This window comes from Pan troglodytes, chromosome 1 (assembly GCF_028858775.2).
Source record: "Pan troglodytes isolate AG18354 chromosome 1, NHGRI_mPanTro3-v2.0_pri, whole genome shotgun sequence".
Classification (NCBI taxonomy): domain Eukaryota; kingdom Metazoa; phylum Chordata; class Mammalia; order Primates; family Hominidae; genus Pan; species Pan troglodytes.
The window spans coordinates 47,693,421-47,718,581 of NC_072398.2; the positions used below are offsets into that span (position 1 = coordinate 47,693,421).

The window sequence follows — 25,161 nt, forward strand, 5'->3', positions numbered from 1 at the left end:
GTTCTTTCCAAATCAAGTTAGTGCAATTCTCTAAACCTTTATTAAGCACCAACTCTGCCAGGCATAGTGTTGAGGGGATACTGAGGCAAATAAGACATTCTTTTTCTTCTCAAGGCACCCACAAGATGCTTGGGGAGCCAGGGCATGGGCACAGATAACTTGAACTCCAACCTCGCCGCTCACAAGGAGTCATTCCCTCCTCCTTCCTACTCAGCAAGGGCCCTTGCATGCTATGGAAAACACAATGCAAAGCTGTCTCCTGAGCTCCCCCGCTCCAACACCCAACCATCTATTGGGCAGCTCCATCCGGCTGTCTTCAGGGACGTTAAATTCAAATGAGTAGAGGCCAAGGATGCTGGTGACCATCTCACAATGCACAGACAGCCCCCAACAAGGAATTATCAGGCTGAAATGGCCATAATGCTGAGGCTGAGAAACCCTCGGTGGTCTAAAGTCACCCCTCCCTAGATCTCCTGCTCTCACATCCCTGTCTCATCAATGGCACCTCATTCACCCAGTCCCCCCAGCAGGGAGATGGGAGTCATCTAGATTTCTCCTCCCTCACAAGCCATAGTCAATCAACTCAGTCCTGGCCATCCAGCCTTCCAAAACTCCTGCCAACACCTTCTCCTCCCCATCCTCCTGGTGCCCTTGCTCAGGGCCTTCATTTCTTTTGTTGACTATAAAAAATAGCCCCCTAAGCTGTCTCCCTTCCAGTGTGATCTCTTGCCACACTGCCTCCAAACCCTTCTCATTTTCTATATTCAACTTAATTCTACAGGATAAAGGCTTTTTTTTTTTTTTTTTTTTTGAGACAGAGTCTTGCTCTGTTGCCAAGGCTGGAGTGCAGTGCAGTTCAGTGGTGTGATCTTGGCACACTGCAATCTCTGCCTCCTAGGTTCAAGTGATTCTTTTGCCTCAGCCTCCCAAGTAGCTGGGATTACAGATGTGTGCCACCACGACCAGCTCATTTTTTGTATTTTTAGTAGAGATGGGGTTTTGCCATGTTGCCCAGGCTGGTCTTGAACTCCTGACCTCAAGTGATCTGCCCGCCTCAGCCTCCTAAAATGCTGGGATTACAGGCGTGAGTCTCCATACCCGGCCAAGGCTGACTGACTCTTTAGCACAACACACAAAGTCCTTACTACCTGTCTCCAACCTTTCCTTTCAGCCTTGGAAGGGGCTCAATGCTTCGTGCAGACTAGTTTTCTCTCTGTTCCACACACACCTTTCATGTTTATGTCCCAATGTCTTTGTTTATGCTGTGTCCTATAGCTGGATGCCCTCACGCCCTTTCTGACAATTGAATTCCACTTACCCTTCAAGGCCCAACTTAGATGTTCTTTCTTGTGTGAAGACTTCCCCAATCCCTCCTGATGACACAATTTCCATTTTTAATCACAGTCTGACTTGAATGAGGCTTGGGGTATATGTGTGCTTGTGTATGTGTGTGTGTTCACTAGCATGTGTGTGTCTTCACTGATAGACTGAGAAAGTCCTGAGGTCAGGAACCGAGTCCTTATCATCTTTGTGTCACTGAATGTCAAAGCCACTTGTTGATTATAGTGGGTAGAATGAATTATAATGGGTAGAACACATCCCAAAAAAGATGTGTTCAATTCATAACTTCTGGTACCTGTGAATGTGACCTTATTTGGAAATAGGGTCTTTGCAGGCATAATCAAGCTAAAATGAGGTCATACTAAATTAGGGTGGAGGGATACTTGAACACAAACAAGAGACACAGGCAGAATGCTGTGTGACAAGAGAGGCAAATCTTGGAGTAATGCAGCTGTATGCCAAGGAGCTCTAGGAAGAAGCAAGGAAGGATTCTCCTCTGGAGCCTTTGGAGAGAGGCTGGGTGTGCTCACATCTTGATGGCAGACTTCTAACCTTCAGAACTGTGAGAGAGTAAACTTCTGTTGTTTAAAGCCATCCAGTTTGTGGCACTTCATCACGGGAGCCCCAGGAAATGGATGCACTGATCCAGCACCACGTACAGTAGCTGGCACTTAGAAAGTATCCCATAAATGTACAGTGTCTGATCTCAAGGAACTTTCTGGGCATTGACATATATGTCATTCACTTTTCCTTACTTCTAGGGTTGTCTGCATACAAACTTTCCATGTCTTTGGGCTTTTATATCTGTAGAGAGGCTATTAGATTTTGGGCTTTTAGAAACAGGACTGTTCCTGGCTTCGTGAAGTGTCCCTGGCATGACCAGGCTTCAGATGACTTCATAGGAGTATTTCTCTTCCTGTGTTGAGGTGTCAGCACTGACCAGCCATGGGAAGAACATTCAATAGGTCCCCAGGGAGACAGCAGCTTCCCTGACAGTGTCAGGCCCCGGGTCAGAGGATCCAGGGACCTAGACTATTGGGGTCCCCTCTTTCTCTTTTCCTGTAAGCAGCATACAGCTCCAGGGCCTGCCTTGGCCTCTGTTCAGAACTCCCTGGAGCCTTGTCGATATTCATCTGTGCACTCCAATGTCACTAGCAGGGAACTCATGATTTCCACAACCTGGAAGGAAGCAGAGCAAGGTATCGTAACATCCACTCCACAGATAAGGAAACTGAAGGAGTTTGTCCCAAGTCACACAGTTCACAAATGTCAGAATCAGAGCTCAAGTGTGCAAGTTACCAGTCCAGTTCTCATGTCCTGGACCTCGTCCCACCCTTGCCAAGAAGGAAGGCTCCCTGGAGGAGGGGGTACTTTGGGAGGGGGAATCTCAACAGGCTGGCTGTGTCTGTGTTTCCAGGCTTCTGCCCAGCAGCTAGCTTGCCCTTTGCCGTGAGATCTCAGAGCTGGAAGGCCTGAGATGAGCACCAAAGAGAGGCTGAGGCTGGGCAGCGAGGCCCAGGAGCATGAGGGCAGTTCTGGCTCTGGCTCAGGCTCCCTTTTGATATTCTCATCCTGGCGCTGGGGCTGTGCCTCCTTCCTCTCAGGGCAGGAACAGCAACTGTGCACTGACCCTGCAGTTCAGATCCATCAGGGAAGATAAGATTCTCCATGCTCAACGCCTGACCCTCTCTTAGCCCAAGCCCACCTGAGGCTGGTTCCTGGATAGAAAGCACCTGGCCCCGCACCAGCCCAGATGGGCACCTAAAGGGAGCCAGGTGGTGTCAGGGGTGCCTGAGCTGTCTCACGGTGCTCCAAAATTCGAGTCCTAGATATCTGTGTTTAATCTTTCCTCGGGGAAGAAAAACTGAGCTTCCTCTGCCCTTATTATACACCCTGCCACTCTAGCCCAAAGTCCAGTATCAGGGAGCAAGGACAGTGCCTTTGACATATTTGTGCTTTCACAAATGTTTGCTGAATTGAGTCTAAGATTCTCCCTTTGGGTGGGGCTGGGTCTACCAGGGGCATGTTTTGTGTGCAGCTCAGAAAGCAATGCCCCATTCATCTCAGCGAGGCCTACTGGGACGGTGGGCCCGGGTGGGTTCCGAAGCCAGGGAGTGGGGAGGGCGCTCCCTGCGAAGGGGCCCCGAAGGCGCGGGCGCTCTAGCCCCGATATCACGGTACCTGCGCTAACTTTTCCGCTCGGCTTCTTGCTCTTGAGCGTCTCCGGGCTAAGTCGGGTTCCCGGCAGGGGTCCCCGCCCCCAGCCCAGCTCCCCGGCACCCCGGGCCGCGGCACAGCGCGGGGAGGCGTCCCAGCGCCAAGCTGGTCGGACTGGTTCTGAGCAGGAAGTCTCCCGCCCTCGCCCCGGGCAGCCGACCAGCCCCACGCCGGCCCCGGGCGTCCGTCGTTCGGTCCCGCGATCCGTCCGACGGTCCACCCAGTGCTTGCGGCCTCGCGGCCGGGCCGGCCTGGGCTGCAATCAATGCGGCTTTGTCTGGGACGCCCACATCCCAGAGGCCATTCCCGGGTCGGCAAATCGGAGCGCGGCCGGGGCGCGCGGGGGTGAGATAAGCGGCCATGTGATCCCACCTGGGCTGGAAGGGGAGGGGCGCCAGGTGAGGCGGCGGCCGGCGGGGCGCGGGCGGCCACGCGGGGCTCCTGCAGCATGGCTGTCAGCAGGAAGGACTGGTCCGCGCTGTCCAGGTGAGCGCCGGAGGGAGCCGGGAGGGGCGGGGGGTCGGCGGGGAGCCTTTGGGTCTCCTCTCCTCGGGGCACCGGCCTCCTCCCCGCCTGGGACTCTGACACTGAGGCTGGATCCTGGTCTTGCTGCGACTCGCGGGAGACAGGATTGGGGCCAAACTCGGGACCCCTGAGGTTACAGGGTGGGTCTTCTCCCCTCGGGGCCTGAGGCCCCACACAGGGTGCTTAGGGGAAGGCTGGTCCCCAGTCTGGACGCCCGCTGGGATATGGCCCCCCCCCGTGGAAGGTGGAAGCAGGAAGGAACGTTTTGGGGGATTGTGGAGGTGTTCAGGAGTAGCCTCCAAGCCTCATTCCTGCGAGAAGCCTCTCTCACTGCCCCCGTGTGTCTCTCGTGGAGAGGACCCCTGGGAGGTGTCCCACAGCCCCTCTTGGGAGGCGGAGCAGGGAGAGCCGTCTTGGAGGGGTCAGTGAAGAGGACTGGAGGGAAGCAGACCCGTCTCCCACTAAGGACGCTCAGAATCTCAGCATGGCATTTTGGGGTGGCATCTGGGCTGGGAACCTTAAGATAGTTGCCATCCCCATCTGTGCTGCTGCAATATTTACTTGTACACTGGTCTCCTAAAGGGTCAGGGGATGAGGCATCCTACCCCTGCCTGCTGGACATCCCATCAGGGTCCAAGAGGCCTGGGGAAGGCGGGTGTTCAGAAGGCAGCACCCCTCATGGAGATTGGTGACCTCTAGCGACTTCTCTTGGAGCGACCCTGCACCTCTGCCAAGAAAGCCCCCTGTGAGCATTTTCACCTCATTCCTCCACTGGGCGCCCCCGTCCCCCATCTTGTCCCTAAGGAAACTGAGGCTCCTGCGGTAGCCCAGAGCTGGAGCCTGCTCTTTTGATCCCTTTCTAGCCAGGTAGATATTAGCCTCTTAGCTCCTCCCAGGTGGGCATTTGGGTCTTGGCCTTTCCTGAGCCAGGGCTATCTCTGCCAGGTGCAGACCCTCCAGCCATTTGGGTCCTGTAGGCTTTCCCCAGCAAGGCATCTTTCACAGGTTTTTCCAGTGCTCTAGTATGTCCTCTACCCCGCTCCTGCCCTCCCTTAATAAGGGCTCCAGAACTACCTCATTGTCTCAGGCTTAGCCTCTCCCTAGCAGCTCATCGCCTGGGACTGGGGGGCCACCTCCCCAGACCCTCAAGACCTCACAGTGCTCTGAAGCACTGTGGGCAGCCCATGGGCTCTAGAGAGGGGAAAAGGTAAGCCCCACGAATGGAGGGAACTCAGTGCTCTGGAAAAGAAACCCAGGCTGCTATAGAGGAAGGTCTATGCTGAGGGTGCGGCTGAGGAGTCAAGGTCTTGGACTTTGCATGTGGGTCAGTGTGCCTGGGGGTTGATGTGGGAGTGTCTTTGCTTCTAGATGTGGGCCTACCTGTGCCTATGAATGTATGCTTATGTGTGTGTGTGTGTGGCATACTTGTGGACAAGTGTGTTTATGGCCTATGAAGAGATGACACATCTGTGTGGGGAGCTGGTTCTTATGTTGCTGAGTCTTGAGCTTGTCAGTCTGCATATGTTCAGTTGAACTGTTTATTGAAGACCTCAGTACTGTGCATTGGGTTAAAAATACAAACCAGACACTCCTTCTTCAGAAGTTCATAGTCTGGTGGGATATATGTGATTTTGTGTCTGAAAGCATGCCTGGATATGCATGGGGGTGTGTGTGTGTGGGGGGGGGGGAGGCAGCTGGGGCACTGGAACTTTGAAAATGGGAGCAAGGTCTGGCCTAAGCTTGTCCACTGCTCAGATGGACATGGACTCATGTGGCTACAGCCAAGTTCCCACAAGATGTCCAGGGTAAGTGCCAGGAAGCTCTGGGGAACCAGTCCTGCCACAGGGGCCCCTGGCCTGCCCTCCCTGCCGGGTCCCAGCCCTCATAGAGCCCTGTGGGCAGACGCAGCTGCTGCCAACAGTCACCCTGATGAGGCACCTGGAACAGAGGACCGCTCCCGCTCCGCTCCCTGGGTGAACAAGCCTCAGCGGGCAGGCAGGAAAGGGCTGTGAGTCACTGTCAACAGAGCCTCCTGGGCTGGGGAGGACCGTGCTAGGGTGTGACAGCACGGTCCCAGGTGGGGAGGTGGATGGAGAGGTGGGTGGGTAGCTGGGGGCCAGCCTGCAGCCCATCCTTGGCATGGAGCAGAGATTCAAGTCTTCCAGCCCTGGGATGGGGGGGCAGTGGTGAGCTGGCTGGCTGGGTGCCCTGGTCAGAGGCCTTGTCCTTTTCTCCCCGGACTGGCCTGGTGACCAGTGAGGCTGGGCCAGGCCTGTCTGCAGGGGGTGAGGGGTGGATCTGAGAGTGCCTGGGACTGAACAGCCAGTGGTTAATCATTTCCCTGCCTGGGCCTTGAGCCGCCCTCCTACTTCCAATCGCTGCCCTGGGTTCTCCAGACACCTCTCCCTAGACCTTTGGGGCTGGAAGAGACCTGAGTTACCCCCCACAGTGACCATGCAGAAGGGGAGCTTAAGACCTGCCCTGCTTAGGTGCAGGAGACTGGCCAAGGTCATGGGCATGATCCCCCATCCCTCCTCTGTCCTCCCTTCCCTAACCCCAGCCCCCAAGATTTGCAAATTATGCTCCTTGAGCCCCAGGGTTCCACAAAATGCATCTGGGGCAGCCTTCTCACCCTCTCCCAGCTTTAAGCAGGGCAGCTGAGCCTTAATCTGTTGTATAATGGGCTTCTGTCTATGATTCAATTTGGGAAAATGGCTTGTACTGCTAAATATGACTTTTAACAACCACTTCACTTAAATCCCTGCCATCAGTTGCTGCAGAATAGATGGAAGTTAGACTTCAGGAAGAAAATTCCCAGGGGAGAGGTCAAAACAAGCTCTCTAGTGAGTAACAGCAGAATGTCCTTTAGAATTATTTAAGAGAAAAAGAGGATCCCCATCCCCAAAGGATGGAGTTGAAGTCTGGAGTGGGGAGGAGGATAGCAGCATTACATGGAGACACCGAGAGGGACATGTGTCCCCAGATGAAGGCCAGGAGGTGGGGGAAAGGGTTGTCTAGAGGGAAGGAGTGGTAGGCAGCTGCCTGGGGCTGTGGCCTCAGCTAGTAGCAGCAGCTGAGCCTCCGCAGCTGTTCGGGCCTGTAGGTTTCACCCTGGGCCTGGCTCTGGGGCTTGAAGGTCAATGTTGCATGGGCCACAGGGTTTCCCCAAACCTCTGCCCTCCCAGGCTTTGCCCTGGGCCCCAGCCTGTCCTGGGGTAGGGAATACCACACCTTCAGATGCCCTCTTGGGCCTCTGTTCCCTCCCTTGAAGGTTCAGCTGTTGAGCTCCCTCTGGGTTAGGGCCAGCCCTCCCTGGCCATACCTTTTCTGGCACTTGGTATGATGGTTAAGCGTAGGTGCTTTTGAGAGGCTGACCTAGGTTTAAATCTTGGTTTCTTGTTTTTATTAGCTGTGCGATCGTGGGAAGGTTGTTAACTCTTTTGAGCCTCAGTTTCTTTATATACGAGATGGACAGAGTCTCACTCTGTCACTCAGGCTGGAGTGCAGTGGCATGATCTTGGCTCACTGCAACCTCCACCTCTTGGGTTCTAAGTGATTCTCATGCCTCAGTCTCCTGAGTAGCTGGGATTACAGGCACCCGCCACCACACCCAGCTATTTTTTTTCTATTTTTAGTACAGATGGGGTTTCACCATGTTGGCCAGCCTGATCTCGAACTCCTGGCCTCAAGTGATCTGGCCGCCTTGGCCTCCCAAAGTGCTGGGATTACAAGCATGAGCCACCGCACCCAGTGGCTGTTGTAAAGATGAATGCCAGGGGTATTAGAACAGTGACTGGTGTCAGAGTAAGCACTTCCACGTTAATGTGCTCACTTCCCCCCTTATTCCTTTAGTTATGGATTTATTCATATTCACCATGTTCAAGAAGTGCCTAACACTGTTTTGAGCCCTCAGTTTTTTAATTTATTACTGGGGTTTCAACAGCTGTACCCACTGAGTCCCCTCCTGGGGACTGGGCTTTGCCCTTCCCTCCCTTCCATTTTTATCCTCATAACTTGTGCTTATTGGAGATAACATTTCTCCCCAGGGTGGGGTGGTGCTGCTGAAGGGACTCATGTTTTGCCAGGTGTCAGGGTTGAAGGCAGCCCCATGATTCCCAAGCAGCAGGGGCAGTGGCCACATCACCTTGGGTGAGCTGTGGGGTCTTAGTATAAAGCTTGGGGACACTCAAGGATCCCTGGGTTCTGAGTCCTGCAGCTGAGCCCTGGAGACCCCCAGGAGACCAGGCTCTGAGTGCTCATGCACCATCCAGGGCCCCACAGGAGGATAAACAAATAGGCCACTTCCCCAAGGGCTGAGGGTGGCATGTGGGAGCTGTGTGGCTCAAGACCCAGGAACCCTGGAGGCTCCAGCTCAGCCAGCTGTGGGTGTGGTCAGGGGAGAGGCACTCTGGGCTTTGTGGGCCACTTTCCCCAGTATTTGGATCCCTCAGCTTTGGAGGGCAAGAGCTGTTTCCAGGCTGTGGACAAGGGACGGGGTGCATCCAGAGGAGGGAGCTGGAGGCGTGGCCTCACGTGTAAGCCAGCAGAAGTTGGCGTTTCTAAATCTGAATAAGAAAACTGAGGAGAGGTGGGACTTTGGAGCCTGACTTATAAGAGAGCATCTGTTTGTGTGTAGTGAATGAAGGATGAATGAATGATGAATGTTCAATCTACAAATACCCAGAGCTCACAGCAGTCATGCAGAGGCCCAGGGGAATCTTGTTTAAGTTCCGTGGCCAAGGCCATAGGGGGAAAGTTTGATTTGGGCGCCTCTCCATCTCCCCTGAGGAAGTAGAGGTGTGACTGACAGAGGAGGGATTGAGGTTCTCACCAGGAAGAGCTGCCCTGCTGGCAGAATTGGGGGGGTCTGGAAGGTTCTCCTCCAAAGGCACTTCCTTTCCCCTTGGGGTGATGGGCAGGCACTCGCCTTCCCTGGGCAGACAGCTGGGCAGATTGCCTTTGGGGGAGGAGTGGGCTTTGTTCCCCCTTTGTGCGCCTCGGCATCGAGGCAGAAGTTTTGTAATTTCTAGGGAGGAGGAGAGCCCAGCACCCCTGAAATTGACACTTACTTGCTGTTCCACATTTGTCAGCACCTGCTGGGTGCCAGGCACCGTGCTGGGCACTAGAGATGAGACACCCTATCCTGCGGTTGTTTCTCTCACTGCAGGACAACTCAATCACTCTTCACTTATATAGAGATGGGGGTCTCACTTCGTTGCCCAAGCTGGTCTCAAACTCCTGGGCTCAAGTAATCCTCCCACCTTGGCCTCCCAAAGTGCTGGGATTACAGGCGTGAGCCATCATGCCCAGCCAGTCACACTCTTTTCAACCCTCTCAGACCTTCTCCACTCTCTCCTTTGTTTGCTCATCAAAAAAAAAAAAAGAAAAAGCAAAACTTAAGATCTGTACATTAATGTAAATTATACCTTAACTTAAAGCATTCTTTGAGCCCACATCCTCCTCTAGCTACTGTCCCACCTTTTTTTTTTTTTGAGATGGAGTCTTACTTTGTCATCTAGGCTGGAGTGCAGTGGCGTGATCTTGGCTCACTGCAACCTCTACCTCCTGGGTTCTAGCCATTTTCTTGCCTCAGCCTCCCGAGTAGCTGGGATTATAGGAGTCTGCCACCATGCCCGGCTAATTTTTGTATTTTTAGGAGAGACAGGGTTTCACCATATTGGCCAGGCTGGTCTTGAACTCCTGACCTCAGGTGATCCACCTGCCTCAGCCTCTCAAAGTGCTAGGATTACAGGCATGAGCCACTGCGCCCAGCCACTACTGTTCCATGCTATTTGCTTCTCAAAAGAGTTGTTGATACTCACTAATTCCTTTTTTGGTTTCCATTTACCCCCACCAGCCTGCTCAGGCTCTGGTACAGCCCTGGCATCTGCTTTTCCTGTGGTACCTGGTGCCTCTGTGCTCACAATTCTGTCTTGGTCTCATTCCCCTCGCAGCAGCATCTGACTGGGGCCCTCACTCCCCTGTTCATGCCAACACCCTCCTCTGGTTTCCTTCCAGCTCCCTGGCTGCAGCGTCTTGATCTTTGCCTTTCGCTGGTTTCTTCTCCTTTGGAACAAGCCAGAAGCACAGCTCTTCATCTCCTTCTTGTCCCTCCCCACTACCACCCAACAGCCCACCACACTCCTTCCTCCCCTGGTCTTCCCCATGTTATTAATGGCCCTCCAGAAATAGCTTGGACCCAAAATCTAGCAGTTCTTGATTTTTCTCTTTTCCTCCCCCTCCTCCCACCCAACATCCAATCCAACAGTCAACCCTGGTGGCTGTATCTTCAGAACATGTCCCGAATCTATCACTTTTCCCCATATTTTCTGTCCCCACCCCAGTTCAAGCCACCATAGTTCTAGCTCTCGCCTATGGGATTGCAGGTGCCTTCTGACAGGTCCTCTGTTTCCCCTCTCCCCTGGCCCTTTCAATGTTTTTTTTTTTCATACAGCAGCCAGAGAGATTAAAAATAGAGCGATCCCATCATGTTGTTTTTCTGTGTAACACTCTCCAGGGCTCTCCAGCACACCTGGAATAAAACCCAAGTCCTTTCCCTGGTCTCCAAGGCCCTCTGCTCTGGCCTTGCTTCCCTCTCCAGCTTCCCTGTGGGCCACTCTGGCCCTGGTTTCCCGTCTTCCCCTGAATACCCAGCTCCTCACATGCAGGCTCTGCACTGGCTGGATCCTCCTCCTGGAACACTGGCTGCCGGATCTGGCTCTGCTGCCTCCTCCTCATGAACCAGGGCTCTCCGAGGGGGCTTCCCCACCCAGCCACCTTCTCTCATGTCACTTACTTTGTTCCCTTGTCCTAGTGACACTTAGCTGGTGTCATTTTGTTCATGGGCTCGTTTCCTTGCTCATGGTCTGACTCCCCCATGCTGGATGTGTGCCCTGTGAAGGGGAAGACCCTGTTGGTCTCATTCCCAGCTGTTCCCAGCCCCTGGAATCGTGCCTGGCACATAGTAGGTCCTCAAAAGTAATTTTTTAGTGAATATTGGCTCAATCCAGGGGATGCTGGACCTAGAAAAAAATCGGAGCGGTTCATGTGGTTCATCCTTCTCATTTTAGGAGGGAAAACTGAGGAAGAGAAAAGGAAGTAACTTGCCAAAGGGCAGGAGGACTAGAAACCAGATCACCTGACCTTGCCTTACCACAGACTCCCTGTGGAGGAGACAGGCTCAGTGGGAACTAGGGCTGAGCAGCAGGAGAGGCTGGGACAGCAAAGGGTAGAGAGTTTGGCATCTGGCAGTGGCAAGAGGAGGCCTTGCAGTCGTTGCTATAACTCTGGGAGGGAAGAAAGAGGCCTTTTCTAGAACCTTTTAACCTGATTTGCAGACAATGCAGGGGGAACCACAGAGAAGGGCTCCCCCAGCTGACTTTCACAGCCTGGTACTCCCCTGCTCACACCCCCTCCTGCCTCCCGGGGTGAAGCTCAGCCTCCCGTCCCCAGCAAACCCTGAACCTCGGTACCTTCCCTCTGCCTGGACTGCCAGCCCCACCCCATCGAAAGCCTGTTTGTTCACTGAGATGCAGCCCGGTTCATCTCTTCCATGAGCCTTTTCTGATAATCTTGGCCTATAGCATCTGTTCTCTCACACTGAAGAACAACTTATGCACTTTGGTTGGGGGAGTTATTGGTGGACACACTTCTCTTTTTCACTGGATTGTCAATATCTCCAGGGCAGAGACCCTGCCATGTTCTGTGATGCCCACACAGTTCCTGACATGGTGCTGGCTTGTCATAGTCATTCAGTTTTCATTTGCTGTTTGGTTGGACTGGAAGGGGTGGGGTGGATGGAAGATGGGCTGGTGGGAGGTGGTAGGTAGGGCAGGTGGATAAAGATGGTGGAAACAGCTGGGTGGCTGAGTACATGGATGTGTGGGCGAGTAGTAGATGGATAGACTGGTGGAGTTGCCTGGCTGGCTGTAGAATGCCTGCTTGGCCCCATGAATGAAGGGTGACTGGGGCAGGAACCAAAAGTAGGGTGTGGGGTCCCCTTGCTCCCCAGAGAAGTGAAAGCTGTCTTGATTTTCATCCAGATCTGTGGAGCTCCATGGCTCAACTCTTTCCATGAAGCTCTTTCCATCTGAAAGGTGAGGGAGGCTCCAAGAGCCCCGGGAAGTGAAAGGAAGGCGATATTGGAGTTTTTTCCATGTGTAAATGGTTTTGTTTGTAAGTCTTCCCTTCCCAAAAGCTAAGAAATTCCATGGGGAATTGAGTGAGGAAATATCTCCATGACTGTCCACTGATGGATATTACCTAAGAATCCCAGGACCAAAAAGAGAAAGGCACTTGGCAAGTTCATCTGTTTCCTTCAGGCAGGACCAGGCCCGCCCTTCCACGTTCCTGGTCACCCCCAGGGATGGAGGCCCCCCCATTCTCATCCTGGGGTCCAGAGTACAGTTCAACCCAGTGGTTCCTATCTGGGGTGACTTTGCCCCCCAGGAGACATTTGGCAATGTCAGGAAACATTTTGGTTGTCCCAGCTGGGGAATGTACTACTGGCACCCAGCAGGTAGAGGCTAGGGATGCTGCTAAACGTCCTGTGATCCAGGACAGCCCTGGACACGGAATTGTCTGGCCAAAGTGTCAACAGTGCTGAGCTGGAGAAACCCCAGTCTAATCCAAAGCCCTGCAGCTTTACTAGGAATTTAATAGACGTATAATTTGAACTACATTTAAAATGTTAAGTTTTTTTTGAGATGGAGTTTCACTCTTGCCCAGGCTGGAGTGCAATGGCACTATCTCGGCTCACTGCAACCTCTGCCTCCCAGGTTCAAGCAATTCTCCGGCCTCAGCCTCCCGAGTAGCTGGGATTATAGGCATGCACCGCTATGCCCAGCTAATTTTTTTTTTTTTTTTTTTTTTTTTTGTATTTTTAGTAGAGACAGGGTTTCACCAAGTCTTGATCTCTGGTGATCCACCCTCCTCAGCCTCCCAAAGTGCTGGGATTACAGGTGTGAGCCACCGCGCCCAGCCTAAAATGTTAAGTTTTTGAGTAGTCACATTAAAAAAGTAAAAAGCAGCCCAGCACAGTGGCTCATGCCTATAATCCCAGCACTTTGGGAGGCCAAGGTGGGAGGATTACTTGAGCCCAGGAGTCTAGGACCAGCTGAGCAACATTGTGAGACCTCATTTCTACAAAAAATTTAAAAATTAACCAGGTATAGTGGTGCACACCTGTAGTCCTAGCTACTCGGAAGGCTGAGGTGGGAAGATCACTTGAGCCTGGGAGGTTGGGGCTGCAGTGAGCTGTGATTGTGCCACTGCACTCCAATCTGAGCAACACAGCGAGATCCTGTTTCAAAAAAAAGGAAAAACCAAAATTAATTTTAATATTATAGCTCATTTACCCCAATATATCCACAATATTGCCATTTCAACACACAATCAATATACACAATTTTTTTCTTTCTTTTTTGAGACAGTCTTATTGTGTCACCCAGGCTGGAGTGCAATGACACAATCTCGACTCACTGCAACCTCTGCCTCCTGAGTTCAAGTGATTCTCGTGCCTCAACCTCCTCAGTAGCTGGGATTACAGGTGTGCGCCACCACACCCAGCTAATCTTTTTTTTTTTTTTTTGTATTTTTGTAGAGATGGAGGTTGCCATGTTGCTCAAGCTGGTCTCGAACTCCTGAGCTCAGGCAATCTGCCTGTCTCAGCCTCCTAAACTGCTAGGATCATAGGCATGAGCCACCGCGCCTGGCCAATGTACACAGTTCTTAATGAGACCTTTCACTGGTCTTCAAGATCCAGTGTGTATTTCACACAGCATGCCTTGGTTCACACTAGCCACGTTTCAAGCACTTCTGAGCTGCTAGTAGCCAGTGCAGGCCTAGAGGGCATTTGGTCTCTTCTCCCAGCCCTAGAGGAGCCTGCCTCGGGAGGGTCCTGGGTTTCCCCAGCTGTGCTGACCCTCTCCTCCCCTCCCACAGCCTTGCCCGGCAGAGGACTCTGGAGGATGAGGAGGAACAGGAGCGCGAGCGCAGGCGGCGGCACCGCAACCTGAGCTCCACCACGGATGATGAGGCTCCCAGGCTCAGCCAGAATGGAGACCGGCAGGCCTCTGCTTCTGAGAGGTAGGTGCTCAGGTTTCTATCCTGATGGATGGGGATGGACTGGTTGCCTCAGACTAAGTGCAGCAAATTCAGTCTGCTCAGGGAGTTGGGGCCCAGGAAATGAGGCTGAAGGGTGTGATGATGAATTTCCAGTTCCCCACCTTCCCCAGACTCAGTCCTGCCAGCTTCCATCCTCTTCATAACAATGCTTGCTACTATTTGTAGACCATCCATGAGCTAATACTGTGCTGGACATTTTATGGCCATAGCTCACGTAATCCACACAATGTCCCTGAGAGAGAGGTATTGTTAACCCATTTTACAGGTGGAGTAACAGGGTTGAAAAGTACTTAGGTGACTTGCTGAGGTCACGTACCTCAAGAGTAGCAGGGCCAGAATGTCCATCCAGATCTGTCAAGCTCCCGCCTCCTTCCATTATCCAGGCTGCCTTCTTCTAACCCTGACCCTCTATAATTTACTTCTTTTTTTTTTTTTTTTTTTTTTTGAGACGAAGTCTCGCTGTGTCGCTAGGCTGGAGTGCAGTGGCGCGATCTCAGCTCACTGCAAGCTCCGCCTCCTAGGTTCAAGCAATTCTTCTGCCTCAGCCTCCTGAGTAGCTGGGACTGCAGGCACCCGCCACCACACCCAGCTAATTTTTGTATTTTTAGTAGAAATGGGGTTTTACCATGTTGGCCAGGATGGTCTCGATCTCTTGACCTCATGATCCGCCTGACTTGGCCTCCCAAAGTGCTGGGAATACAGGCATGAGCCACCGTGCCCGGCTGCCTTTTTTTTTTTTTTGAGATGGAGTCTTGCTCTGTCACCCCAGCTGGAGTGCAGTGGCGCAATCTTGACTCACTGCACCCTCCGCCTCCCAGGTTCAAGCTATTCTGCCTCAGCCTCCCGAGTAGCTGAGATTAAAGGCACCTGCCACCGTGCCCGGATAATGTTTGTATTTTTAGTAGAGACGGGGTTTCACCATGTTGGGCAGGCTGATCTTGAACTCCTGACCTCAGGCGATACACCAGCCTCAACTTCCCAGTGCTGGGATTACAGGTGTGAGCCGCTGCCTATAATTTACTTCTGAGGAGAAGAAACTTGGGGCTAGTTTTGCCATCTAGATTTTGGGATTATGAGGTGGGGGAAGAGCCTGGGGTTTACTGAATGCCACCTACATGCCAGGACTGTCCTGGGCACCCTCATGAGTCTCATTTTGCTTCCTAACAAGCCCAGTTTGTAGATGTGAAAACTGAGGCTCCGACAGTAAGTTAACTTGCCTAAAAGCACATGGAGAGCAGGGTGATGAGGAAGGAAAATAATCTCCTTTTGCTGGAGGCCAGGTGCTGTGGGTTATGGACAATCCTCTCATGTTACTTTTGTTTCTTTGGGTCCCCCAAGAAGGGAGAACAGGGCTGTGATGACCCTCTCCTTTCCTGTCCTCCCCTCCCCCAGCCTTGCCCGGCAGCAGACTCTGGAGGATGTCCAGAGCTGGGCTGCACCAGTACCTGTGGCTGTCACCTAGTCTTGGCTGCACCCACAAGACTGACAGGAGTGTGGAATGGTGCATCGGAAGACTTAGGTTCTGCTCCCAGCTCCCCCACCAATCAGCTGTGTGACCTTGACAAAATCCCTGGACATCTCTAGTCTTGATTAAGATCTAAGGGGCAGAGACTGTGCTTATTCCTTTTGATCCCCAATGCCCCATGCAGGCTCTGGCACATATTAAAGCAGTTATTCAGAGTCTGTTGACTACGTCTGAACATGGAGTCGTTGGACTTCATAGGAATTTATAAGCTTTTTAAAAAGCATAGTGTGCTTTGCTCAGATGATACCTTGGAAGTGCAATATATCGAGTGGATAAAGGTGGTGGTGAGCCGGGGAGGCCAGGGCCTGACATCCTCACCTCCTCCTTGGTGGCCCTGGCAGCATCTCCACTGGGTTAGGTATACTTAGGGTATCTTCCACCTCTATCCTCTGATTCTGTCTCCCATCTTCTGATTCAGACTACCGAGTGTGGAAGAAGCAGAGGTGCCCAAGCCACTGCCCCCAGCCTCCAAAGATGAGGACGAGGACATCCAGAGCATCCTCAGAACACGGCAGGAGCGGAGGCAGAGGCGGCAGGTGGTGGAGGCTGCACAGGCCCCCATCCAGGAGAGGCTGGAGGCAGAGGAGGGGAGGGACCCCTTGAGCCCTGTGCAGGCCACACAGAAACCCCTAGTCCCCAAGAAGGAACTGGAAATCCCACCTCGCCGGAGACTGAGTCGGGAACAGCGGGGCCCCTGGGCCCTGGAGGAGGAGAGCTTGGTGGGCAGAGAGCCAGAAGAGAGGAAGAAAGGGGTTCCAGAGAAGTCCCCAGTCTTGGAGAAATCCTCCATGCCAAAGAAGACGGCACCTGAAAAGAGCCTGGTCTCCGATAAAACCTCCATCTCTGAGAAGGTGCTGGCCTCAGAGAAGACATCTCTATCAGAGAAGATAGCAGTGTCAGAGAAAAGAAACAGCTCAGAGAAGAAGTCTGTTCTAGAAAAAACCAGTGTCTCTGAGAAGTCGCCGGCCCCAGGGATGGCACTGGGCTCAGGAAGGAGGCTGGTGTCTGAGAAAGCTTCCATCTTTGAGAAGGCACTGGCCTCAGAGAAGAGCCCAACTGCAGATGCTAAGCCGGCCCCAAAGAGGGCCACAGCCTCAGAGCAGCCCCTGGCGCAGGAGCCGCCAGCCTCTGGGGGAAGCCCAGCCACCACCAAGGAGCAGAGAGGAAGGGCCCTCCCTGGGAAGAAACTGCCCTCTTTGGCAGAGCAGGGGGCTTCAGACCCTCCGACTGTGGCCTCCCGCCTCCCACCCGTCACACTCCAGGTTGGCAGTGTCCCGTCCCTCCCACCCTTCTACTCTGCCACCTGGCTGGCACTGCCGGCCAGTCCCACCCAGGTAGTCCCTGGTTCCCTGGCTGCCTCCATCCTCCCACCTGCAGGCTGGCCTTGGAAGTCTCTTCTTTCCCTGCCTGCTTCTAGCCATGGTCAGAGCAGGGAGGCTGAGATGGGGCAGGCTGCTGGAGCTTAAAGGGGCACCAGCTGTGGGGCAGGGAGCATCTGGTGCCCCCCACCATATCCTCATCCAGGGCCTGGGCTCCAGGACCCCGGCAGACTAGTGGGGAGCCTCAGATCCTTCTAGAAGCTCCCCTGGAAAGCTCTTCCTGGTGCCCTGGCCCCAAGGGACTTTGTCTGTGAGCCACTCCCACAGCAGATGAAGGAGGCAGGAGAGAAGGCACAGGGCTGTCTCATTCTCCCCTCTTCCTGCAGCTCCTGGGGTGAGCCATGGGGTGTATGGCTGCCCCGGCCTGATGGGCCCTAGACCTCTTATGTGACACTCCCCCTGCTCCATCCAGGTGAAAATCCCCAGCAAGGAGGAAGAGGCAGATATGTCCTCACCCACACAGCGAACCTACAGCAGCTCCCTCAAACGCTCCAGCCCCAGGACCATCTCCTTTCGGGTGAGAGCCCTGGGCACCCTGGTCTGAGAGCCACTGGAGGGCAAGTGGAGGAAGCCCGCATCCATTACAACATAGGAGCCGTAGGTTAGGTAGGAAGGTCCCCTGGATAGAGAGGAGCTTTGGATTCCCATGGGTGGCCCTGAACAGACAAGGTTGTATTCAGCAGAGGAGAACAGGTTAGTGACCTGGGGGGTAGGTGCCAGTAAGCATGAGCAGCCCCACCTAGTGGGCAAGGCCAGGGCTGCATGAAGACCAGACAGGCAGGGCTGGCCCTGGGCTGCAGGGAGGTCCACACCTGCCTTCATCAGTTCCTGGCCTCACCTAGGAGACTTGTCTAGGAGGGGAGGGGAGGAACAGAGAGCAGCAAGGCTCTCCTACTGCTCCCTGCCCTGCCACTGTCCCAATAGTACAAACTATGTGGATTGGGGAAATCTCATCTTGCTTTGTCTTGGTGTTTATTCTTGGTTCTTCTGTTCACTGGGTCATTCACTCAATCATTGGGTATCATGCCTCTAATGTGTGCTAGGCCCTGGAGAGGTGGCCCGATAGCGACTGGTGCCCCCACAGAGCTCATGGGCAGTGGGAGGCAGATAGGAAACAGGTGGTTACAGGTGCCCTGCGAAGGAAGTCTGAAGAAAGTCTTCTGACCCATATTAGTGGGTGGGAACTTGTGTCTTCCAGATACAAACAAGGATCTTTAACGAAGGCTTGTCCACATATTTCTTTGGTGGGGTTGACCCCTGGTAGAAGGGGTGGGAGGTCTGAAGAGGAGGAGGACATGTCTTGAGAGCTGGGCTCCTCACTCGAGGGGGCCACCGATTTCCCGGGGACTCCCACACAACAATGCCTTTCCTTCTCATTTCAGATGAAACCCAAGAAAGAAAACTCGGAAACAACCCTAACTCGCAGGTAGGGGGCCTGGAGGCTCTGGTTCTTTCCTATTTCGCCATGTTCAGGCTATTTTCTGAGTACCTGCACCCGCCCTCCTTGTGCCAGGCTGTGCGGTAGGGCACATGAGGGGAAGGTGCAGTCCTTGCCTAGGGCTCCAGATCTGGCAGGGGGATGGGATTAACAGGATGGACTCAGGTGGGAAGAGATGGAACAAGGATGGGGAAGGATCAGGGAGAGCTGCTCAGATGAGGCAGGGCTTGGGTGGGGCCCCAAAGGGGGATGAGGGTTTAGCCTTGAGGTTAGGACGGGGAAAGGGGGCTTTCTGGGAGGGAGACTACGAACAGTGTAAGGGAGGGGAAGCCCCTGCTCCAGCAGGCCTGGTTGGGGGGCTGTGGGTCTGCAGGTTTAACAAGGATTCCTGGGCTCGGTGGTGTTGATGCAAGAAGCCTGAGGACTATGCTTTGAAAAAAAAGCAAAACTGAAATAGGATCTGAGAAGCAGATGTGCTTATGTATTAGGAATGTCATCCACTCATGCTGTATTCATCTGCCCCATGAACATTTACTGGAGCCTACTACACTAGGCTAGGCCTGGGGGCTGGGGTGGGGGTGGAGGAGGAGGAGTACAAAGACAAATGACACAGCTGCTGTCCTCAAGCAACTCACACCCACCCAGCAAACCTATAGCAGCTCTCTCAAACATGAGAACATTACATACTGGCCAACCAGGGAGGGACAGGGACACAGGAATGTGAACCCAGGGCTAGGAGCTCAGGAGTAGCTGCACCTGCTCAGCCTGTGAGAGCTGGGGAAGGTGTCATGGAGCAATTGATTTTCCATGAACTAGTAGGAAGTTTGCTCATGTAAAACTGGAGGAATAGCATTTTAAATAGAGGGAACAGCATGTGAAAAAGGCAGAGTGAAGAGCATGGTGTCCAGCTGGCTGGCACACAGGCATACTGTGGGGGAGGGAAGGGGAGGGCCCAGATCACTAGAGCCTTGTATGCTGTGCCAAGGCCTATGGGGTCTGAGCTGGAAGGACAGGATCAGATTTGAGGTAGGAGCAGCCATGTGGAGAGCTCACGGTGGCAGGCTGGGAGAGCAGGTAAGTGGCGATTGCTGTGATGGGGAAGATGGAAAGGAAGGACCTGCTTTGGGAGGTGTTTTGCAGTGGAAATGACAAGGTATGGGGGAGAAGGGATGTCCTATTGAATGGGACGTTTCTTGGAAGTGGAGGGAAATCCCTGCCGTCTGTAAGTTCCTCATGTTGGCCAAGTCAACACAGCCTGCTGTGTGATGGAGGGCCACATTCTCTTGGCCACAATGAGAACGTGTGATGGGGCTGCTCCTCAGGCCCTGGGGGCAGGCCTGGTCTCCCTGGGTGTCTCACTTGGCTCGCCTGTTCCATCTTCCATCCTGCAGTGCCAGCATGAAGCTCCCAGACAACACAGTGAAGTTGGGAGAGAAGCTGGAGAGATACCACACGGCCATACGGGTGGGTGGGGGCTTCTCCTGAGGGGCGGAGGGTGCAGGATGAGTAGTGGGCATGGCCCTTTCCCCTCCCCAGCATGGGTCAGCTGTTGGTGTTCTTGGTTCCCAGAGATCAGAATCTGTCAAGTCTCGGGGTCTGCCTTGCACTGAGTTATTCGTGGCTCCTGTGGGTGTAGCCAGCAAGCGCCACCTCTTTGAGAAGGAACTGGTGGGCCAGAGCCGAGCAGAACCAGCCTCCAGCCGGAAGGTGAGGGGCTCAGGCCCCACAGGGTCCTTAGGGTGATTAGCCCTGACGTCTCCAAAACCCAAATCTTGGCTGTGGCAATGCTAGAAAACTGTTTTCATGTGTCAATTAATGTTGGCAGAACCTCCATTTGAGTTCCCATTCACGTTCCTGAGCCCATCTCCTTAGCTGGGCACACAGCTCCCTGGGGGAAGGGGAGGGGGCTGTCCCAGGTATATGTGGCATGTGCTGGATGCATAGGGGAGTGAGGGAGAGTCCTATCCCATTCCAGGGCCTCTGAACATGCCTCGCTGCTGCCAAGGGCCCTAAACCCTGAGATGGAAAGTTCTCTTTTTAGGAGAACTTGAGGCTCTCAGGGGTTGTGACATCAAGGCTTAACCTGTGGATCAGCAGGACCCAGGAATCTGGAGATCAGGACCCCCAGGTATCCTCACCCTCCCTGATGTCTCTTACTGTGGAGCCTTTGTGGTGGGATGACTGGGGACAGAGGAGGGACAGTCGGGAGAGGAGGAGTCATTTCAGGAGTGGAGGCAGTCAGGAATAGATGGGTGTGTGGGTCAGACTCTGGCAGAGAGGAGGGGTGGGTCTGGGTTCCTTTTCTCTTCTGGGAAGAGAAAGGACATCCTGGGGTGGGAGCTGGGCCTGGGGTATCCCGAGCCCTTTGGAGCCTGGTCTTAGTCCCTGGTCTCCACCCTGATACCCTCGATCAGGAGGCACAGAAAGCGTCATCTGCAACCGAGAGGACTCAGTGGGGACAGAAATCTGACTCCTCGCTGGACGCTGAGGTGAATGGTGGGGAGGAGCCTGGCCCTACGGCGGAGGGCCACAGTGTACTGTGGGAGACCCCATCGCCCCCGTGTGCACAAACTAATTGGCCTGCAATCGCACAGTCCACCCAGAACGCCCCCATCCCTGCTCATGCAGATTGGTCTGAGCCAACCGTGAGAACAAGGTTGAGCCCTCACCTGGTTGTGCTGCCTGCAGCTCTGCAGAGCCCCTCCCTCTTCAGCTGGCAGATTACAGGGCTCTGACTCATTGTGGGTGTGGGGCTTGGGCAAAGGGATGCCTTCCTATCCAGTGGCCCCCTTCCCCTTCCATCCCTGACACCCCATTGACTTGTGCTAACAGCTCTTTGCCCCACAGGTGTGACAAGCCCCGCCAAGACAGATCTGCAAGTCTTCGTCTCAAGGGACCTCCCTCATGCCAGGCCCCTGCCTCTCACAGCAGCACCCTTTCCTCTCATTGTCCCTGTTCCCTTTTTGCCTGTGGATCTGTTTGGCCAGGGCCCCTGGGGTCAGGAATATTTGCAAGACTCAGCCAGCTCCTTCCCAGCCCAGCCTCTTGGGGCTGGGACTTTCTCACCCTGCAGCAGGCACAACAGATGCTGGGACCCAGCCTCTGCCCAGGTCACAGCACAAGTGCACATCAGCACTATGGGGCCTATGTCCTGCCCAGAGACCTCTGCTCCTTCCTGCTCACATCCACGGTCAGGGCACGGCGCCCCTCAAGAACTCCAGAGTCACCCGTCTCATCGGCTCCCAGCAATTGCCCCTGTGTCTATGATGTCCCCCTTCTCTGAGGCCTGGACCCACCCATCTTTGTCCCTGGGGCCTGCTCCCAGCCACTGAGGCCCGCTCTGGCCAGTGGAAAGGAGCTGCCGTGCGTCTTCCCTGTGCCCCGTCTCCCTGCTTGGTTCTCCCCTCCCTTCCCTGGCCGGCTGCCGTGGCCAGGAGCTAAGTGCCTTTTTGTGTGCAACCACTTACCCTTTCTCTGAAAAACCTGTTCTCAGGAAGGATCTGATAAACTCATTTACTCTCAGGTGTAAGAGACTGATGAGACCTTAGAAGCGAATTCCTCTCTGGAGGCCTTGCTTTCTAGCAGAGGTCACCTGAAGTGTGTGAGGAGGATCATCATTTTCCTCATCCCCCCTCTTCTCACATTAAGGTGGTGGCTTGCCACTCAGCAGTCCTAGCTTGGTGACTGGGAACTGCCACATACAGGGCCAGGCCTACCCTCCTTCCCCACAAGCCCCCTCCAACCCCCACCCCCATGCTCTGGACATTATGGCTCCTATGAGCTTGGAGAATGGTGAACCATCAGAGAATCTAGAGCCAACCAAGCTAGGAACATCAGCCTGGTGCCCTGTTAACCCCTTAAAGCTGTGGTTTACAACTTTTCAAAAATTTAAATCATTAGAACTCTCCATCTTGATTGACTGCCCTAGTTTTACCCAGAATCAGCTGGGGATGCGGCCAGGTGCAGAGCCCCCTGCCCACTCCCCCTTTGCATGCCTGGGGAAGCTCCAGGTCTTTTTGGAACACGACCCTTAACACGGCTCCTAAGGGGGTATCACCAGTCCAGTTCCCCAAGTGTGTGGGGGATGAGCCCTAGCCCTACTCTGTGACTCTGGGTGAGGGCTCCTCAGATCTGTGCCCCAGGGGACAGGCCCTCAAAGTGCCATCCGTGCTCAGGTCCCAGTGCCCCAGGCTGACCCACCTCTGGCCAGTGAGTCTCCTGTGCCTGAGTGAGGGATATCGGGACCTGGGGGCCCTGCCCCGAGCACCTCCCACCCACTGCTAGTGCTGGGGCTTTGTGAGTGTTCCAACTTCACAGCCGAGAGTTGGAGGACAAGGCTGGGGCAGGGCCGAGGAACGGATTGAGTCCTGCCTAAGCCTCAGGACATCTAAACAGCTCTGGCTCTGCCCAGACCTCAGGTGTGACCCTGAGCCATTTTCCTTCTCTGAACTTCAAGCAGATGACCTCAGAGGACTTTCACATGTTCATGCCATGATAGGTGAACTTTTCCAGTAAACGAAACTGTCCCCACACAGAGGAGAGGCTCCTGGAGGCCTTCACCTGGCAGGGCCTGACCCTGGAGTAAGAGCCTAGGAAGACACTGAGGGGCCTGTTCCTGCAGCTGCAGCCTCAGCAGGGCCCTTCATGCCTGCACCCCCCTCCCCTGGGGTGCCCAGTGAGGGCTGGCTGCTAGGGGAAATGTCAGGAGGTGCCACAGCACAGCCCTCTCCCCTGTGAATCCAGCACGTGAGGGCCCTGCCCTTGTTCCTACTGGGGATGCAGCCAGTAAACAAGGAGACCAGGGTGTGCCCAAGATGACCTCAGCTGGGGATAGATGAGTGGTAGTGACTGGGTGTCCAGGCGGGTGGGGAGGCCTCTGGATGGGTGACATTGGGCACCTTCTGGAGACAGAACAGGGATCCCACACACTACTCCGGGCTGCACCCTCCTGCTCTCTTGCCACGGGGGCCCTGTGCCCCACAAGTGGCCCATCCTATTGTGGATCCTCAAATTTACATGCACTGTTTCAGCATAAGCTTCCCATTCCACTCTGGCTTTGTTTTCTCTTTACATCCCTTTGTAAGGACAGGGATATAAAAAAAAAAATGGGCTAAGAGTAACCCTACTATGTCCAGGAGTGGCTGCTGCATGGGGGCTGGATTTCCTTATCTGAGAGGCTGTCTCACAGCGCTCTGAACGAAGCTCCTGCCTTAGAACAATTCGAAGCCATACACGTGTGGCCTGTGACACCAAGGATCTACTGGGCTTTTCCCATGGGGCTCAGTAGTGACCTAGGTGCCCAGATCCCTCTTCTAGGCATCCATGCAAATAAACTGTGGTCTGTTTGAAAGGTTATTGGGCTTACAAGGAACAGTAACCCACCCTCAAGTTAAAAAAGGGTTTGGGAAAAGTAATTCCGAATTCTACGTTACTCCAGGCCAGGACCCAAGGCAAGGCTGGGCCCTGCTTCGTGGGCTAGAATGGGAGAGAGAGATGATGGGGCTCCCCCCACTTTCTTGACAGCCTGGCTCCTTCCTCACTATCCCTCGGGAATCTGTCCCCTCCATCTGCCTGTCTCTCTACAAAGTGCCCCTGCTTCCCTGTGGTCCTCCTCAGTCCCACGATGCTGGCCAGTGGGTGGTTGGCTTCAGCTTGCCCTGCCACAGATCTGCTGGCAGTGTGGAGGCCCACGTGGCAGGGCAATCAAGGCCACTGGACTCAGAGGCCACAGGGAACTATGGAGGGGATGGAGTCAGCTGAGTGATGGGACAAGAGTCTGACAGCAGCATGGGTGTGGAGCAAATGGCAGTCCCCTGCGCAGAGGACCCTTTCAAGGACATTAGTGGTGGAGGCAGCATAGTAGCTCCCAAGGCAGAGGGATTGAGAGAAGAGTTTGAGGACTGGGAAGGCGGGACACATGATTGGGTGATGGGAGAAAGGGGCAGAGAATAGCGAGATTGCTTTCTTTGCCCACAGAGAAACAGAGGAGTGTGGATCATGAATGGGCAAGATCTTTAAGTGCCAGGGGGGTCATGGAGGAGGGGAAGGCCTGCTCCAGAGCCAAGCAGGACCTAGGCTGTGAAGATTCGGAGAAAGAGATGGAGGGGAGAGTCAGCTCAGCTGCTTACTGGCTTGCTTTCCTCCTGTCTCTTTCATTTTCATAATCTACCAAACCCTGCAATGGGCCAGCCTTGAACATACAAGTGCATGTGCATGGTCAGACACCGGCAAGCAAGCAAGACCCCTAGGCCTGACCTATGCATCTGCAATCTAGTAGGTTTAGCAGATCATAGCCCCGCACTGCTTGATTTTAAAGCCGTTAGGGGATGACTTTTGACAGTCCGCATCACCCCTCTCACACAACGAGCACCTGTTCAAGGTTCTTGACTGGAAGTTCTACCTTGTATCTGGCCTCCTGTAGCAGTTTAAGTCCATTCCCTCTGAGGAGGGTGTGCCACATGGCTTTGGGGGTCATGGAGAAGACCCACCTTGCAGATGTCCTCACTGGGGCTGGCAGAGCCGGCAACCTGCCCAAGGCTGCTCAGTCCATTAGGAGCCAGTAGCCTGGAAGATGTCTTTACCCCCAGCATCAGTTCAAGTGGAGCAGCACA

The 25,161-nt window shown here is 54.1% G+C and overlaps 1 protein-coding gene and 1 long non-coding RNA gene across 2 annotated transcripts; one reads left to right on the forward strand and one right to left on the reverse strand.

Moving 5' to 3' along the window:
* Nucleotides 1-1,753: 1,753 nt before the first annotated feature.
* On the reverse strand, nucleotides 1,754-3,640 carry LOC104004694 (uncharacterized). The gene is made up of 2 exons (XR_010151277.1): nucleotides 3,523-3,640; nucleotides 1,754-2,520 (listed from the first exon to the last, which is right to left on the reverse strand). It is a non-coding gene; the product is annotated as an uncharacterized LOC104004694 (long non-coding RNA).
* A 151-nt stretch (nucleotides 3,641-3,791) lies between these two features.
* On the forward strand, nucleotides 3,792-22,090 carry LAD1 (ladinin 1). The gene is made up of 10 exons (XM_016935563.4): nucleotides 3,792-4,044; nucleotides 14,026-14,169; nucleotides 16,152-16,995; nucleotides 17,525-17,629; nucleotides 18,495-18,538; nucleotides 19,942-20,014; nucleotides 20,120-20,257; nucleotides 20,592-20,678; nucleotides 20,965-21,039; nucleotides 21,398-22,090. Exons 1-10 carry the CDS (start codon nucleotides 4,007-4,009, stop codon nucleotides 21,401-21,403), a joined length of 1,554 nt encoding a protein of 517 aa, XP_016791052.1. The 5' UTR covers nucleotides 3,792-4,006; the 3' UTR covers nucleotides 21,404-22,090.
* The last annotated feature ends 3,071 nt before the right edge of the window (nucleotides 22,091-25,161 follow it).